This window comes from Ascaphus truei, chromosome 4 (assembly GCF_040206685.1).
Source record: "Ascaphus truei isolate aAscTru1 chromosome 4, aAscTru1.hap1, whole genome shotgun sequence".
NCBI lineage: Eukaryota > Metazoa > Chordata > Amphibia > Anura > Ascaphidae > Ascaphus > Ascaphus truei.
The window spans coordinates 72763158-72782374 of record NC_134486.1 but is presented as its reverse complement, the minus strand read 5'-3'; the positions used below and the strand labels follow the sequence as shown (position 1 = coordinate 72782374).

Below are 19217 nucleotides of genomic sequence, written 5' to 3'. Positions count from 1 at the left end.
ATTAATTTAATTTCAGCATAAGCCGTGTGTTTCAAAAATAGCTTACTGTAACTCTACTGTTATGTTTTCAGCACTGTGAGTTTTGTTTATTTTCAGATTGTAATAACTTGAATTAGAGCAATATGAAAATTATTTACGAATCTTGTAGTGAGTTCTGTCTTAAGATGTACATGTGCTATTAGCTAGGAGTATGTATGTATGTATATCTTTATATAGCGCCATCTATGTACATAGCGCTTCACAGCAGTAACACACGTGACATAATAATATAATGCATAATGGGAATAAGCGCTTCGGGCCTAAAAATAACATTAGGAAAAGGAGTACCTGCCCTGAAGAGCTTACAATCTAAAGAGTAGTGGCGAACAACTACTTCAAAGTCTTGTTGAGAGATACAGTAAATAGAATGCAGTATTCTGTATGGACACTATTTTACATAGAATACAGCTGTAGAAAAGGAGGGTGAAGATGAAGCTGTGAATCTTTACTGACATACTGTCGGTAACTGTTGCATACGCCTATAATATATATTGTCTCTAACTGTGCATGCAATGTCTTGTATATATACCCTGTTCACTTATGTACTGTAACTATGTATTTGTAACCATTTATTTGTCATCTTAACTCTATGCCCAGGACATACTTGAAAACGAGAGGTAACTCTCAATGTAATACTTCCTGGTAAAACATTTCAGAAATAAATAAAATACAGAACTGTTTAGAATGTTTAATTATGTCCGTATTGAAATGAGTTCCAAATGTATCATGAATTACAACAACCTACATTTGTGTTTTTTTTTTTTTTATATACCTAGTCACTACAATTTTAGTTGTTTGCTTTTTTCAGTGCAAAACAGTCTGCTATGTAAATTTTCACTATGTGCAAAGCTAATTTAAATGTTTTAGGATAATTCTTCACTTTGCAGTCAATGTAGTGCTTGCTGCAGGTCGTAAGACAGTGTCAGATCGTTTAAGTCATAAGGCCCAGAGTACAGAGTGAAATACCACAGATATGTACAATATTCCGGGCTACTGTGAAATATTATTTCGGGGCATAACTTTAAATGCACATTTCTAAAAGGCACGGTATATATGCCGAATTTTTAAGCACATTAAAAAACATGCTATATATAGTTTGTAAGCTTCTTATTAATCATTTTAGTGATGAGGATGTGTTGTACAAATGTGAAGTGAATTTGTGGTATTGCTACAAACCCTCCTTTTGAGATGACCCTGAAAACCAGTTGCCCTTTTTTAGTGGGCAGATGCATCTGTGAATCTCTGCATCGAAACTAACTTGTTAATCTAAAATAATATTTCCTGTACAAACAGTAACAACTATGACATCGTAATCGAGTATGTCACAATCCCCACTCATTAAGCTCTATTATCTGTATTTTTACCCCATTGTGCTATTGTAGCATTGTATGCTCTACCAGCATGTAAGTGGGGTTGGCTACATTTTGCATGGGTGCTCTGCATCTTGAGATGTTAACTACAAGCATCAAGGTGAAATATGCCAAGACAATAGTTTTAAAGTATTACTTGTGGTAAAATTACTAGAAGTGGGAGCAACTGGCGCATAACCACAGATTATGCTCATAACACAGCCTACTTTTTCTTTGCATTATAAATAATATACAGTTATCATGGATATGTCATTGAAAATATTTGATGAAAGCATGAGGGGGAAAAAGGGGTCTGCGTTGTGTGCCTGAACGCCCAAGTCTCGCTGACACACTGGGAATTAAATTGGAGACGGCATCACTGTTTATTTGAAAATTATACAGAGAAAAATAATTCCTAATGAAAAGCTAATGGTGAATAAATGAAAAAGTGAAGGATGCAAAAAATACACATGTAATAAAATAGGGTTTAATATTAGGTGCACGTTTTGAACCAAAGTACGTCCAGCACCGCATTGTGTTTCAAATATATATTCATTTTTTTACAGACGCTGATGACATCATAGACAAAGCACTGCACTCTGGTATGATTAACCCTAGCCGACAATGGCAACCACTGAAGCAGAATGCCGGCATGTCCCATTTTGAATACCAGATCCGGGTAACTTGTGATGAGCATTATTATGGATTTGGCTGCAACAAATTTTGTCGGCCAAGAGATGATTTCTTTGGACACTATATGTGCGATCAGAATGGCAATAAAACATGTTTGGATGGCTGGATGGGACCTGAATGTAACAAAGGTAATTATTTCTCCACTTGTCTATGATTGCTGTTTAGATTCTATTTATATTTTTAGTCTGGTTTCCTTAACTGGAGCAGAATTGCTGTATCATCTATTTATATTATCAAAATACACAAAACCTGTATTTCTGCCAGGTTGCGCCTTTAAATTAAGAGCAACATGAAACATGTTTTGACTTAATTAGGTTTTTGAGGTTGCTAGGAGAATGTGCATTTCTAATGGAGTATACCTGCCTACTGTAGGTGCTTTACGTGCAGTATTTGAAGATTTTGTGCAATGTAAATTATTACTGCTGTTCTAATTCACTCTTACAGTGCATTGACTTGTTTTTAGGCATTCAGATGAATAGCTTTATTTGGTATACACGTAAAATGCACCCACTTACAACAGGGTACTTGGCACATGTATTTTCATATAAACAATCTTTCTGACATTTACCCTGTATTCATTTTTGTCAGCTATATGTCGTCAAGGCTGCAACCCAAAGCATGGTTCTTGCAAGATGCCAGAAGATTGCAGGTAAATTACCACTTTTGAAAATTTTATGGAGAACGCGGGCACGGTATGCACTCTACAGGGGCACATTAAAATCGACTGTATTTGACTCGTACTTAATAATTGCACTGTTTAGTTGTAGTGGTTAATGTGTGACAACTCTTTCCATTTCACCTGTTCTCTCCAATATCCATTGAGTGTTGGAGGGGCCAGTGTTGAATTGCTTTGTCAGGTCCCTCTAGCACTGGAAGAGTTAAGAGATTTTGCTGTCCATCCCCCAACATTAGTCTATCAATAAGCAAAAGTCAAGCATTCTTTAGACTGGGATTAGTAAAATCTCAGGGTTCTTTTGCTCTTGTGAGCCAGCGTTTGAGTGCTGAGAGGTTAATAGCAGGGATGGAATCTTGTCAGTAGACACTGATGAATACAGAAATTTGCTGCTGTGCTTTGATGTTGACTCTGCTCTGGCTACGATACAATGGAAAGCAAGTCTTAGACATACCCGAATAATTTAATAATTAAAATATTGGGACGACTTGGAATTACAAATCTTCTTTTATCTAGCCATTTTGTGCTATTCCAATGTTATGTTTTCTGAAGACGCGGGAGTAATATGATTCGTAAAATAACTTGGGTTCCGTTTGGAATAAAAGATTATTCATTGTTGACAAAACTTGTTTTGGAAGCACAAATCTCTTGAAATGTGTATTTTTTAAAATATATTTTTATTTTTTTATAATGGGGTAAGTTAATGAGTTCTTTAATTACCTTAATGTCAAGCTGTTGGCATTGACGGGTTTAAAAAGCAAAGTACAAATGGGAATGAAACTGCATAGCACTCTGTGTACAACAATCAGTGGCAAAAAATGCAGTATTGTGATTCTGCAGTGTGGATCACGTACCAGAAAAGTGCAGACAGGAGTCCGACCTGGCTGGCTGCATTAATGATTCTGTTGATTTGAATAAAATTTGTTTTGAAATTGAAGGACACTAAATGAAAGATATTATGACACTTGTTGAAATCGCTGTCGATTTTTCTATTGGATTGCATCAGATTTATACTGTAGATTTAACTTCAGCTACGATCACCATAACCATTTTTACGGTGACCCCCCGATCACGTGACAAGTACTAGATGAAGATTCTCTTGTCACCAAAATAAACATGCCTTGTAGGGTTTGCTGTTTCCCTGCCAGAACAACAGGCTTTGTTTCCCAATTTTAGGCCTTTCTCTTTCTACATCTCCCCTCCCACTCAATGCCCAGACATGCACTACTGCTCGTATTTGCTTAAGGTGCAACTTTCCCACACTTCATTTGCATACTAAAAAAAAAAAAGTATCCTATTGTCTTTTGAGAAGCCTTAAAACCCCAAAAACCAAAACACCACACCAAACACCTTTCTTATTACATCTGAGTTAGATGTTCTCCATGGTGGGGTACTTTCACACGAACGCTTAAACCTGCAACCAGCATGGATAAGATGGTATTTTTATTTTCTTCATTTTTCAATATATATCTATACATCTCTAACCATATATTTCATAGAAAAAAAAATTCAACAGTAGTATTTTGTGATTGACATGTCATAATAATCAAAGGCCTTCATTATGAATTAGCAACAAAATACTTAGACACGTTGTTCTTTTTGTAGGTGAAAAACAAATCGTAACCAAAGCTTTATGTATTGTGCCCAGTATTTTAAGTTGAATTATGAAACCAAAGTTAAAAATGGTAGCGATGATGTCTAATGTCTGAATGCTTTCTATTTATTAAAACTCTTAAGTGGGATTGTACCGATTTTTGCCATCCCTGGGGTGTCCGTTTTTAATCTCCTTGGTTTAAGTCTGCCAGAAATACCACATTTTCTTGTGACTCTTTATTTAAGCAAAAACGACTCTTATTTCTCATGAGAAACTTGATCATGCGCATCATCAAACAAGGATAACTATACGTCTCGCTGTTTTGGACTAATATTTTGTTATGTAATGTTTTCTTAGTGAAGTTGCCTTTAGCTATTTTTGGCGTCCTTTCGTGTGCATAATTTCTGCTCCGTCATTTTAATTAAGGAATGAAGTAAAATGCTTCTGGACAAATTTATTTTGTCTTTCTGTTAATTTAAAAAATGTTGGCAAATGATAATAGTGTATGAAAACACTGCTAATGGTTCCAAAATGGAAAGGATCGCGCAATATCCTTTCTTACCTTTCACAATTGATACTTGGATACCAGAGTCTTAAGACTCCTCCAAAGGCGAAATCCTTTCTGATAGAACCTTACTTGAAAGGCTTTGGTGGAACTTTACTACATATGTTATTGTTTAGTTACATATACAATTATTAAAACTATAAATCCAACATAAGGAAACGTAGTGGATAGTGGTCTAAAAACAAATCCCTAATTCTTAAAATGGTTCTATAATAATAACAAACTTTAATACTAGGAAATTCCAAAGCAAAGAGTTAAAATTACCACTAGCTGTTTTCAGTTTTTTTCCCTGTAGAGCCCTCTAGTTTTCCCATGATAGGGATTTGCTCAGTCAGAAGTTTCTCTCTTTTTTTTTTTTTTTTTCTTGTACCAAAGCCTGAATGACCTGCCTAATGGTTTATTTTTATCATTTAAAGTCGGCTTGGGGATAGTTCAGTCTTGGGCATTACTAATGTATTACTGGGTTTAGCCCAGGAATGGATGCAGTTCACAGCAATGTTGCAGATCCCATCAGCACTGAAAGAGTTAATGCATGTGTCTGGCTCTTATCTTAACATTACATTTCACAGATGTGAAAAGAGGATTTAAAGGACTAGTTCACCCTCCCCCCCCCCCCCCCTCAAACTAACCATTAAGAAAAATGACCATACCAACCACAAGTAATATACCAAGGAGGACAAGATTTCTTTCAAGTCTTCTATTTACATGAAAAATCTAAATCCTGCTAGTTTAGTGAAGACATTTGTCACAATACATTTACTAAAGCTTCACTTTAGCCTTTCCAGATAACCATATATATTTTATATATATTTTTTTTTAGCCGTAAAGCAGCATTTTCATCTGGACATTGTTCTCATGGACTTTTCCTTTTACACACAATTGATTGTCCAGTCTGACATAGTCTAGAGATTGATTTGTAACGCACACCCACCCTCCCTGTCTCGTTTGAATGACCTGAGAATAGAGTATTATTGTGTTCAATGGCACCATGCAGGGTCTCCCAGAACAGTTATTCTTTTGTGAGAAGATTGGCTTAGAGACCTTGGCAAAACTGCTTGTAGGTTTGTTTACAAGAAACCACCAAATACACCCTCTGTACATGTAATACATTTTGATGTATGGTTTTTCAGACTTCCTGTTTGTGCTGTACTGAATGTGGTGTATATAAATATAGATGTCCATATTTTTGTTCCTAGATGTCAGTATGGATGGCAAGGCCTGTACTGTGATAAATGCATTCCGCACCCAGGATGTGTCCATGGCACTTGCATTGAACCATGGCAGTGCCTCTGTGAAACCAACTGGGGTGGTCAGCTCTGTGACAAAGGTATGCTAATCATACAGCAAACGCTAAACTTTCAGATGTAACCCTTTCACTTCTTTTTGCAAGGCTTTTAATGATGCTCCAGCAGCAAATTGGCAATCAACGGATTTTCAAAGTAAATAAAGGAATATTGATTTATTTATCCTGCTAGAGGGACCTGCAGTGCATTACAGAGCAAAGCCATTAATTGCTAGACGTTGTGTTAGAGTAGGTACTAAAAACCTCTTAATGACAGACTAACTGCATTCGGTCCTTCTGTAATGTACGTCAGCATGGAAGTATTTTTCCATTTTGAATATTGCATAGGCGGTGGCGTTCTGCATGTCACGGAGTGTTCTGTGCAATTTGGCAGATCTCAACTACTGCGGAACATACCAGCCCTGTCTGAATGGAGGAACCTGCAGCAACACAGGGCCAGACAAGTACCAGTGCTCCTGCCCTGAGGGTTATTCGGGACAAAACTGTGAAATTGGTTAGTTCTTTATGTGCTTTTTGACTGGCAAATTGTTGAATTTAAGTATTTCTTGCCGTGAAAATATACCCACAGGGTGACATTTCTTTTGGTGCCCACTAGTTAAATGTAACAGTTCTCTGTGTGTTTATTTCTTCTCCCCCTCCATTTGTTAATCTTTTGGTGTGTGGAGCCAGTGTCTTGTCTTGCAGCTCCACCTAGCATTGAAGGGGTTAAGAAGTTTATTTTTCGGGGGGGGGGGTTTTGTCTTTGCGGTGATGCCTTTTCCTGAGGCTATGGGAATCTGTGTTAGTCCTGGCTCAGACTCCAGCTGATCTAAGCTATGGCACATTGATCAGGTCAGCTTAGCATGAAAGATTATTTCCTCCTTGTTTGAAGTTCTGTTAAACCAAGCACTGTTAATGGGAATAAGATATAGAGGTATTAGTGCTGGTCACGTCTTGCAAAGCAAGGTGGTCTGTTTACGGAGTAGAAACAGTGACCGTTTTTTTTCATTTGTTTTATTTTGTTGGGGACATTTCTGAACTTTTAAATAATGAAGGCTATTTGTTTTTGTTTGATTCAGCTGAACACGCCTGCCTTTCGGATCCCTGTCACAATGGAGGAAGTTGCTCAGAAACATCTACGGGATTTGAATGTCACTGTTCCCCAGGCTGGACAGGTCCAACGTGCACCATCAGTACGTATTATCTACATTAATAATGTTACTGTTTCCTAAATAACTGCGTGTCGGATCATTGGTTTTAGTGAAACTGGGTCCCACTGAATATTAGATTGGGCTCTTTCAGTTTATTAACACTATGGCCTACAGTAGCAAATTGATGCAGTATATTGATGGTCTGGAATTGATGTGTGTAAGTTAAACCTATACTTTTGACTTCTAGATATTGACGATTGCTCCCCAAATCCATGTGGACACGGTGGGACCTGCCAGGACCTAGTGGATGGCTTTAAATGCGTTTGTCCTTCTCAGTGGACTGGGAAAACATGTCAAATAGGTAACTTTTCTTGTAACAGTGTTTACGTTTATTACATTCATAGTCCTGATTTCCTCTTACGACACTAAACGTCTCGCCAGGCACAAAGTTCAGCTGAGAGTAATTCGTTTGTTTGTTGGAAACTCAATGCAGCAGAAATAAATGTACTATATTTATAACATTTATTATAATATAAATAAATATATATATACATTAATACATGTAAATATTTATTTATCCACACTAATATATAATATAACAATGAAATTCAACAATTTATTTTAACATGTTTTTTGCGTTTCGTTTTATTCATGAATCTATAATTAGAGTTGCAATACTCATTGTCGTACTTTTTCAATTCTATAATTTGCACGGAAAAGCGACTATATAAACAGACATTATATTAGATGTACTATTGTATATTTTAACCTTTTTCAGATGAATTTTCCTATTTAAAAAAAAAAGTAATTTCACTAAAAATGTTGATAAAAGTAAATTGTAATATTGTGTCTACTTGATTATTTACTTTCAACTTGCATTTCATTAAATGGAAATATTTTTCCAAGTATAAATTGGTTTAGATTTTGTTTACCCACCATAACTTTTATATAATGTTCAGATATTTTTGAAATATACTGTATATAACCATATAGGTGCCTCCTGCACATTCCATGAATTTCAATTGTTAATGTTATTTCACTTCCAGAAGGCCACTGGCACTTCAGGGATTGGATTAAAAGTGAAACGATAAACAAACCAGCATATGAGAAACACTTATACTAAATGGTGCCATGGTGAAAAACACTTTTACCATGAGCCTATGTTCTCCTCTGCTTGGTTCTGTGGGAAAGTTGCTGTATCTTTTCAGCCCTGTCAACTCCCACAGACCAAGGCGTTTACAGCTGGGTTCCAAAATGTGGATGATCTCATGAAGAATGAGCTGTCTGCATTCTTTCTGAAACACTCTAATCTGGCTGACAATAGCAAAGGAAGTTCTCCTCTGAAATGGTCAATTGCCTCTTACTGTTCTTAATGAACAGTTGACCAAATACAAGTAAAGTGGGCAGCAGGTTAAAATTAGATGTTTTAAAGTATGCCTGAAATCTCACCTTGCGCTTGAATATGGTAGCGCCATAATGAAAAACACTGTATTACCATTTAATAATCTAAAGTCCATGGATTTATATATTTACAAGGAATTGAGTTAACGGTTTCAATTTTTTTCATATATGTATGTCCCAGATTTAAAAGAAGCCATTCATATTTTTAGTCTTGATACCTTTTGACCATTCGTTTGCGGCGAATGTGTGTGGAGATCTATGAGCGGCTGTTTAACGCACTGCTTCTACTGCAATATCCTGTACTAATGTTTGAATAGAAAAACAAAAATGACACTCATATATTTGTTTTTAGGTTTTTGTTAATCAAGAAGTCAGGAAGCTCCTAATATTTAAATGGCTTGGTCAGTGACACCAGAATGTTCAATACATGCAAACGGGCGAAACCTAAATATTGAATTATATAACCCTTGTCTTTATGTTTTTTAAGATGCAAATGAATGCGAAGATATACCTTGTGTGAATGCAAACTCCTGCAGAAACTTGATTGGCAGCTATTATTGTGATTGCATTCCTGGCTGGATGGGTCAGAATTGTGACACAAGTAAGCATATTTTTATATCCCATCTATTCTCTGACCTTTTTAAAGCATTATTATTATTTTACTTTCAGAAAGTGTCGTTTAAGCCGCCCTTTCTCACGTCACTTTGAAAAAATCCCACTAGCTGGTGTATTTTAGAAAGGGAGTTGTCATTCTGGAAAGCAAATCTACAATTTTATCAAACTTATTAGTTTGTAGTGTGGTCATATTCTGATAACATAACTAAAACAATGATGTGAAGTTTCACAAAGTCTGCTGGAAGAATGGGTTCCCACCCATTATAATAACCTTATCTAAAGGAAAGCATGCAGGAAACATGACAAAAGCTCCATCTAGCCACAGCTATATAGATTTAAATTCTTTCAGCATCATTGAAATGCATATAGCATTCTTATGATCAGATAGCTTAAGTGTGTGTTTTTCATGTATATTTATATATATTTTTTTTTCTTCCCCATTCAGACATTAATGATTGTCTTGGCCAATGTCAAAACGGAGGAACATGCAGGGTATGTTTAATGTCATTAATTGTTTCAAGATCTATAAAAAAATAAAGTATTGTGTTTGCAACAAAACATCATAAGGACTAGGGCAATGTGTTTTTAATAATCTGCTTGCATTGAGAAACGTGCTTGTTTGAAGAAATACTGTGCCCAACTGTCAGCAGTGGAGTTTTTTTCTGGATTTTCGAAGTCTAATGCAATTCTATTGTGTTCCTTGGTGGTGGTTTTAAAGGAATGCAGGAGGTTTTTTTTTGTCTCTTTTTTTCATTCTTTTTGTTTAATACTTTGTCATTGCAGGACTTGGTTAATGGGTATCGCTGTATCTGTCCACCCGGCTATGCAGGAGATCACTGTGAGAAAGACGTCCATGAATGTGCAAGCAGCCCTTGCCTGAATGGGGGTCACTGCCAGGATGAAATCAATGGATTCCAATGTCTGTGTCCTGCCGGTTTCTCGGGAAACCTCTGTCAGGTGAGCACTGGTGAAATGCAAACCCCAGATAACATAGTTCAGACTAGCAAGCTTTCTCCCCCCCCCCCCCACTCTATATTCTCCCCCCCCTCCACCCCCCTCTCTAATGATTTGTACACTAAATACCTTCTGCTCAGCGAGGCTTGCTATAAAGTCATACTCCTTACAGCTGTCTGCCAATAAAGTGTTTATGGGGGGAGTGGGGAGAAATCGGATCCATTCAGTTAAACAGATCGCAAATGTTTGCGTGTTAAGTTTTGTTGTATGTTCACTGTTGGCCTTCAGTGGCTGTTTTATATCCTAAATCTGTCTGCTCAAATCTAGGCAAACTACAGTGCATGTTCTGCTTTAAGTAAAATTAATGGAGGCAGCTAGATGAAAAGGTCAGATTCCAGAGTGTCTGCTCTCTTTAGCATTGAATGGAGTAATAATAAAACCTTTGTTTCCTTCTGCTTCCCCTTCAACATTTACAGTTGGACATAGATTATTGCGAACCAAACCCTTGCCAGAATGGAGCCCAGTGCTTTAATCTTGCCACAGATTACTTCTGTACCTGCCCTGAAGACTATGAGGGGAAGAATTGTTCACACTTAAAAGATCATTGTCGCACTACTCCCTGTGAAGGTATGTGTCGCAGGTGATGCTTGCTTCTTGCTCATTAGCTTTGTTTTCCCCAACAAACTCTCACTTATTGGGTTCTGCAGTATCATATAGGTGATCCTGAACCACACACGGTGCTAATAAAATCCAGCTGTGTCTGACCTGCATTATTAACATTCATCAAGCTTTGCACTATGTTATTTGAGTATTAGACCTCAGGTCAAGCTAGTGACTGAGGCATTTAAAGTAAGACCTGTTGCATTTTCAGGGTTATTTGAATCCAAATGTTAATATTTTTTCTTTTGATAAGGGAAAAAAAAACAGTATTGTTTTTTAACTCCTTTAGTTGTAAGCTCCCACAGTACTGCAGCATTGATTGTGATTGATTGCAAGTATTATTTGTGCATGAAATTGACAGTCAGAGACGTTGGTTAATAGGTGATGTTTTCCCTTATTAGAACAGTATTAGCAGTGGTAATTGGTACTGGAGATCGCGGAGTATCATTATCTTAAACCAAATTAGTTTCTATTTTTTTTTAGAGGAAAATATATAATCTTTGCCGTCCTCCTCTTCTTATGTTAAATAATTAGGCCAAATATGGAGTATTTAACTGGCTATAAAAAATCAGTGATGAAAGCACCCTTACATTTTGACATGGTATAAAAAGTGGACAGTTTCACTTTTTGTGAATGTGGGGTGATATTGTAACCTTATTACGCACTCCGGGTTTTCTTGCGCAGTAATGCAGTTTTGTAATGCACTTTGACACTTCTCAAATAACTGCCTTGCCTTGGCCAAAGTTCACCTGGAGGCAGGATTTGGCTCTATGAAAGTGTTCTCCCGAGGAGATCCTCCCTCAGCACCAGACCACACAAGTTTTATGTTGAATAAAACATCTGCAAAGTGTTCTACATATCTTTTCCTATTCTTTCCTCCTAGTGATTGACAGCTGTACAGTTGCAGTATCTTCCAATAGCACACCAGAAGGAGTGCGGTTTATATCCTCCAATGTGTGCGGCCCCCACGGAAAGTGCAAGAGCCAATCTGGAGGCAAGTTCACCTGCGAGTGCAACAAAGGCTTCACTGGCACATACTGTCATGAAAGTAAGTTTGCTTGTTGTTTCTTCGTTTAGAGAATTAAGGTATCTTTTGTGCCTTTTTAAAAGCTTATGTAAAAAAAAACAAATGTGTATTGGTTCAATGAAAGTAGCCCATACTGTACTTCAAATAAAACCTATTGTCACCACAGTAGTAGTGTTGATCCTTCAGCAGTAAATAGCAGTGATCTAATTTTCCTTGCAGATATCAATGACTGCGAAAGCAACCCCTGTAGAAATGGTGGAACATGCATCGATGGGGTAAACTCGTACAAATGCATTTGCAGCGACGGATGGGAAGCGACATACTGTGAAACAAGTAAGTCATTTCCTTCCCCTGACAGAATGACATTCCTAAACGGGATTGGTGGCTAGATATATATACTGAAGACATACGGTTTTAGGAAGTGTTGATTGGAAGAAGCTGTTTGCAGTGCGGGAAAAGGTATCAATACTGTATGTAGTAGACACTCTTGGGGTCCTGTGTAGTTTCTTTGAAACGTTGAGGTTGGAGAAGAGTAAATATTTAGAATGTGAATAGCTTGAAGAAAATTTACAAATGTGTGTTGCCAAACCAGCTAAAGGATTAAAAAAATGAAGGAAGATAATTTTGTTGTATAAAATCCATAGAACAAACCTCCAGTAATTTCCTAACTCCGGAGTATTGTCCTGCAGTTTATTTGTACTGTATATGGGATGTGTTGGGCACATGTCATTGTAAGAACATTTTTGTATTTCCTATAATTTGAGCTATTGTGTTCCACATTTTGGGACTTTTTATCAGTAGACAAGCAAAGCTTTGTGTTTGCACATTGATGCCTTCCTACAGTTGTGCAAACACGTTAAAACTTTAAAAGTATTGATCTAGAAAGAATAGTTCATTCATGGAAGACGGCTCATTTGCACACAGTGGGGGTAGTATTATTCCAGGGAAGGAGTGAAAGTTGGTGCAATGTGCAAGCATATTAAATGAAGCCCATGTGAACATTTAAATCTAATCGTGTGCATTTTGTGCTTTTAGACATCAATGACTGCAGTAAAAATCCTTGCCACAATGGAGGTACTTGTCGAGACTTGGTTAATGATTTCTACTGTGACTGCAAGAATGGGTGGAAAGGAAAAACATGCCACTCCCGTAAGTGTGTGTTTCTAATCTGGTTTAAATCGTGAGATTTTAGGAATGCCTGATCTAAAGCAGGGGTCTGTTCCTCACAGGAGACAGTCAGTGTGACGAAGCCACATGCAACAATGGGGGGACGTGCTATGACGAGGGAGATACATTCAAATGCATGTGCTCAGCTGGCTGGGAAGGGACCACGTGTAACATTGGTAAGCATTTGTAATCCACATCCTGTCACCTTTTTTAGTAAAGGGGGAAGGGCTGTAATATATTCTACCCAGCATTTTTTAAAGGGTGTTGCGCACAGTAATAATGGTAGGAAAGAGGTGGCGATGGTTAACTCTTTCATTGCCAGAGAGTCCTGCAGCACATCAGAGCAATGGGATTCTAGCTCTGTTTACACTAGCGGCAATGTGCACAAAATTAAGGGAAACAGCCTGCTTTCTTTCATTACTTATCGGTTCTCTGCTCACGTTGCACTGTTTCCTTCGTAGCAAGAAACAGCAGCTGTTTGCCAAATCCTTGCTTCAACGGTGGGACTTGCGTGATCAGTGCGGACTCTTTCACTTGTGTGTGTAAAGAAGGCTGGGAAGGCTCAACGTGCGCGCAGAGTAAGTTTTGCTTTAACTTCTGCTTTGAAAAGGGGTCGTACGGACGAGACAATTAGCTCATCCTGCCACCCTGGGATACGTTAAATTGAAACCAGAAGGCCAAAGCTTTTGATGTGGACTGGCGCATCACCTGAATCATGTTTTTTCATAACATTAAGTAACAGAGGTTTGACCTGGGCATGAGAAAGTTGCAAATGAGATAACTAGAGCCAGATGTTGTCCTGTGTTTTCCTACGTTTCTATTTAGCCAACAGCTTGTCTGCTTCCACTCACTTTCTTCCTGTGTTTTTTAGGGTTTTATTTTGGATATATATATTATCTATATCTATCACACACACTTGCACACACTCACTTACACACTCACACACTCACACTCACACACACACTTAAGTTATGGTGGGTAAAAAAGTGACAAAAACCCTCCACAGTAAAGCATATAGCAAATGGAAATATTACTGTATGCTCATTCACATGTCTTAGACAGGTCTGCAACCCCGCCTTTCACCATTATCACCCAGCACACAGCACTTCCACCGCAGCAAGGGATTCTGGGAAATGACATGCAAATGAGCACAGAATGCCACCCTTTGCTTCAAAACTATTTAACATGGTCTCCTATAAATATATATATATATATATATATATATATATATATATATATATATATATATATATATATATTTTTTTTTTCTTACTGCCTGTGCATGTTACACAATTCATTTTGTTACACCTTTGACATTTGTTTGTAGAGAAATAACAGTAAAGCACAAAGCCTATTGAATATCACTAATGGATATTTTTGTTTGTTTTCTAGACACTAATGACTGTAGTCCTCACCCATGGTAAGTACAGCCATAAACCCCCCGTTGCCCTCCCCCCCCCCCCCATAAAAAAAGAATACATAATATATCTAGATACAGGATTTTTAATGCAGTAGTTCCACTGAGCACATTATATAAAGATGCAATAAAATCTTCATCTTTATGATGCCTCTATCATATCAGCACAACAATAAAGACCACATCATCTGCAATACTTTGTGCTTTTGCTGCAGTTCTGCACTGCTGGGTTAAGTTAGAAAATTCTCAAATGGCAGACATTTTTGTGAGTTCACAAAAATACAACTTTTATGTTTTAGTTTCTCCAAAATAGAAAATACTGTCCGTTTGGTACAAGGACGTATGTATCCCTGGTGTAAAGGGAGTCTGTGAAACCAAAACACATTATCATGGGCCAATTAAGATTTGTAGAACTAGGGTGGATAGATGCACATTGCTTTGCTGGTGATCAGTTGCACTGCACTTTTAATATAAGGCAATCCTTTGAATGTGCAACGAATGCATACTGTGTTTATTCTTTCTAATAGTTACAATAGTGGAACTTGCGTGGATGGAGACAACTGGTATCGCTGTGAATGTGCCCCTGGTTTTGCTGGGCCTGACTGCAGGATAAGTAAGTATTGGAACTGAGTAGACTTTCACAATGCCAATATTTGTTTATAAACGAATGTATTATTGTTTGATGGTTTGAATAGAAGCAAGTGTTCAGGTCGTTGGGCAATATCAAGTGATCATCAACTTGATGTCATGAGGGAGCACTGCTGCTTTGATATATCAACGTGATGTGTGTGTGTGTGTGTGTGTGTGTGTGTGTGTGTGTGTGTGTGTGTGTGTGTGTGTGTGTGTGTGTGTGTGTGTGTGTGTGTGTGTGTGTGTGTGTGTGACGTTTCGTTGATTGCACTCAACTTAGATATGGTCACAAGGACATTTGGCACATTTCTGTTTAGTTTTTGCAGATAAAACACCATGTTTCGGGGGTCGGGGACCCTTCGTCAAGGGTAAAGTGATGGCTGCGCAGACATGTGACTAAAGTGCACGTTTGATGAAAGGTTTGCAACCCCCGAATCATAGTGTTTTTATCTGCAAAAACTAAACAGAAATGTGCCAAATGTCTTTGTGACCATATTTTGAGTGCAATCAACTAACGTTTTTTCTTATCTAAATTGGGATGGTGAAGGACTCCCACCTTGTTGAACTGCACCGCATGTTCAAGCAAGTCGACATTTTGTGTAAATAACACACTGTGAGCCCCACTTGTGATTCTATTTATATATACAATTTATTTTGATTTTTACCATATTAAAAGCATTTGTACCAGTGCGTACATATAAATCCAGTCATGTAATCCCTCAAATGTTCTTGGTTAGCAAGACAGTGCCAATGTCACGTATATTGATATATTGTGGAGGGTAATAACCACTCACATATTTAACCATCATAAATGTAATGCGTAACTTAACTGAATTTTATAGTGTGCAAGAACTGCTGAGTTGTCTTTCAGGGAGCTTTGTTCTAAGTTTCCAAAGCTTTAAGGGGGTTATCCATTAAGGATCATTGTAAGTTAACACACCAGAGCAGGTGTTAATTCTTATTGAAGTCGATGGCAGTTAACACCCATTCGGGTCCGTTATCCCACAACGGACCTTAAGAAATCTCTGCCCCTAAGTATTTTGGAAGAAAAAAGCTGCGGGATATATTTAATATTCTTACTCCTGAGTTAAGTACTTCTGGGGCACTAAAGCAGAGTGGCTCCCTTTTAGGGAGATTATCCAGAAATTGTGTATTGACAAAACAAAAGCATGTGCAGTATTTCCAAAATCCTTACCTCTCCGTAATGTAGTCTTAAAGTTCGTTCTTTGGAGTTGTTGAAAAGGTCTGTCATAAACCCACCCATAGAACACAACTATAATGCATTCTAAGCATCCGTTAACCAATACATGTAGAAATCAATGCAACCATTAGTTGTGTTTTTATTTTTATTATTATTTTGTTCTTATCATAGTAATTCTGTGGGTTGCAGGGATACTTTATTTTTATATTTAATATAATAATTTGAACATTTGTTTTAAAGTATAAGCGAACTACTATTGTGTACCAGAGTGCTTTTTTAAGGTTTCTTTCATGTGTTGGCTCATATTGTATACCCCTTAGCACCACCAGAGGTATTATTGCTATTATTATTGAGGTTGTATATACTTACAGATTAAGTTACCCCCCCCCCCATTGTTGTAAAGTTTTTTGGCTTACTTTTTGTGGAATAGAAGTTGCTGTAAAATGCATTTTTGCTTCTCTCCCCCCCCCCCCCCCCTTAAGATATCAATGAGTGCCAATCTTCACCCTGTGCTTTTGGAGCTACATGTGCGGATGAAATCAATGACTACAGATGTATCTGCCCACCTGGTCGCAGTGGTCCAAGATGTCAAGAAGGTATTGCAAGATGCTGCTTTTCTTGTTTTCGCCTTTTTTTTTTTTTATTTCAGTACTGAAATAACTTCATCCCTTTTTGTTGCATTGAGAGCCCTTCTCATGTAATTAATTATTTAAAGAACGAGACTACGTACTCAGACTATGTTTTGTGCAGTTACAGGAAGGCCTTGTATAACCAATGGACGTGTGATGCCTGATGGAGCAACATGGGATGAGGATTGCAATGCCTGTCGGTGTTTGAATGAAAAAGTTAAATGCTCAAAGGTAACCCTCTTTGCTGGCAGTGAAAGGTTTATTCAATCTAAACATGGTGGACCCTCCTACATAGCTCTTGAGTGCATGTTGAAAAGGTCTGTAATTACACACAAGATAAATAATGATCACGATTTTGTCGCGATTCATTAATAAAACTTTATTATTTTTGGCCATTTAGGCTTTTATTAGTAAATCGCTGTTCTACGTTTACTACAGAGGTCACCTACATGATTTGTAATACATACTAAGAAACTGGACTATTGTGTCGTACGTGTATTATTGTGATTGGACAGAGTGCAGTGAACAGGGACCTTGGGGAGACTTCTTTGTCATCCCCTTCTTGGTTTCTGGTCCTATTTTTGTAGTAATAATGATTTATTCCTAGGTGTGGTGTGGGCCGCAGCGCTGTGAGATACACAGTAAAAATAACAATGAGTGCCCTGCTGGACAGACTTGTGTTCCAAATAAGGACAACCACTGTTTTGTACCTCCCTGCACTGGAGCGGGTGAATGCTGGCCTTCAAATCAGCCACCGATGAAAACAAAATGTAACGCCAACACCAGTTATCAGGACAGCAGCTGTGCCAACATCACTTTTACCTTCAACAAAGAGATGATGTCACCGGTAAGTGAAGATGCACTTCAGATATTTGAAGAGGAAATGTTTACAACACATTTGGATGATATGGTTTAGGCTCGGGGAAAAATATATGCAGTGACTGTTGAATATGGCAAGCTGCATTCAAAGTCAGGTGCGACCAAGTCCAGTCCTCAACGGCCACCAACCGGTCAGGTTTTAAAGATAGCCCTGCTTCAGCACAGGTCGCTGTCATGGATTGAGCCACTTGTGCTCAAGCAGGGGTATCCTTCACCTGACCTGTTGGTGGCCCTTGAGGACTGGACTTGGCCACCCCTGCACCAAGTCTCCCTTTCCTTATATCAAATATTGATCTGTTTTTAATGTTGGTGAACCCCGTACCCAATTTTTGGGTGGTCTCAGAATTCTTGGAGAGGAAGTTGTTGTTACCCAGGGAAAACGACATATTGTTTGCAGTCTCTAGGGTGCGTTGTCATTAGTTTATTTCAGAACTTTAATTTATTGTGTACTGTATTTTTCAGGGCCTCACCACAGAGAGCATTTGCAATGAACTGAGGAATCTTAACATTTTGAAGAATGTTTCAGCTGAATATTCCATCTACATTACCTGTGAACCATCGCCCTTGGCAAACAATGAAATCCATGTTGCTATAGTGAGTAAAATCCACGTGGCTACTTTATGTATGGGAAAAAATAAATGCGTCTACAGGATACAACATAAAACATTATTACAAAAAGCTTATGCTGTAAACATTCTGCTTTAGTACTGTATGTTGGACAGATTAAGTGCTTTAACAGTATAAGTCTTGATTTCCTTGTGAAAGATCTGCCAGGACCCAGGAATTGCATGGTGAAATGTATTTGTAACCAAGCATAACATTCTGTAGGCTGAATTATGGGAAACCTATCTCCATGAATAAAGCACAAGTTACAGTCACTATAGCAGTCCACGCGTATTTCTAAGAAGTAGAGCTTAGCGTGTTAACAGTAGCTAATATGTAATTTGTAATATCACTAAGACATCTTTGAACTGGTGGCAGTATTAATCTGATTTTGCCTGAGCAGCCGTGTAGATAGGAAACCATGAGCAACTTTCCTTTCTGCTGATCAAATATAGGCATTACATTTGCAAGTTGCTTCAGAACAGACGGTATTACTCATTCATTACGGTGGTGTTGTGGTCGGTGAAAACGACAACCCACCCTTTGCCAAATAGGAGCACAGCACTTGTGGTGCAGAAGAGATGTATACAATTAATTCTTGCAAAGTTGATTCCCCACAAAAAAAAAAAAAAATCTGGGTTCCGCTGAATCTTTTGACAGAGAATGCTTGTGTACAGGGCAATTCATT

General features: G+C 37.9%; 1 protein-coding gene across 2 annotated transcripts in view; it reads left to right on the top strand.

Moving 5' to 3' along the window:
* The window catches only part of JAG1 (jagged canonical Notch ligand 1), a 37492-nt gene that overhangs the window by 14594 nt on the left and 3681 nt on the right, over positions 1 to 19217 (top strand). For both annotated transcript variants that reach the window (XM_075596043.1, XM_075596044.1), the window contains 21 exons: positions 1955 to 2209; positions 2670 to 2730; positions 6110 to 6240; positions 6590 to 6709; positions 7275 to 7388; positions 7594 to 7707; positions 9235 to 9348; positions 9808 to 9854; positions 10146 to 10319; positions 10793 to 10943; positions 11860 to 12024; positions 12223 to 12336; positions 13039 to 13152; positions 13233 to 13346; positions 13632 to 13748; positions 14563 to 14590; positions 15115 to 15200; positions 16901 to 17014; positions 17169 to 17278; positions 17655 to 17894; positions 18389 to 18520. In XM_075596043.1, the coding sequence (XP_075452158.1) occupies positions 1955 to 2209; positions 2670 to 2730; positions 6110 to 6240; positions 6590 to 6709; positions 7275 to 7388; positions 7594 to 7707; positions 9235 to 9348; positions 9808 to 9854; positions 10146 to 10319; positions 10793 to 10943; positions 11860 to 12024; positions 12223 to 12336; positions 13039 to 13152; positions 13233 to 13346; positions 13632 to 13748; positions 14563 to 14590; positions 15115 to 15200; positions 16901 to 17014; positions 17169 to 17278; positions 17655 to 17894; positions 18389 to 18520 (2615 nt within the window). The remainder of the gene's footprint in view (positions 1 to 1954; positions 2210 to 2669; positions 2731 to 6109; positions 6241 to 6589; positions 6710 to 7274; positions 7389 to 7593; positions 7708 to 9234; positions 9349 to 9807; positions 9855 to 10145; positions 10320 to 10792; positions 10944 to 11859; positions 12025 to 12222; positions 12337 to 13038; positions 13153 to 13232; positions 13347 to 13631; positions 13749 to 14562; positions 14591 to 15114; positions 15201 to 16900; positions 17015 to 17168; positions 17279 to 17654; positions 17895 to 18388; positions 18521 to 19217) is intronic.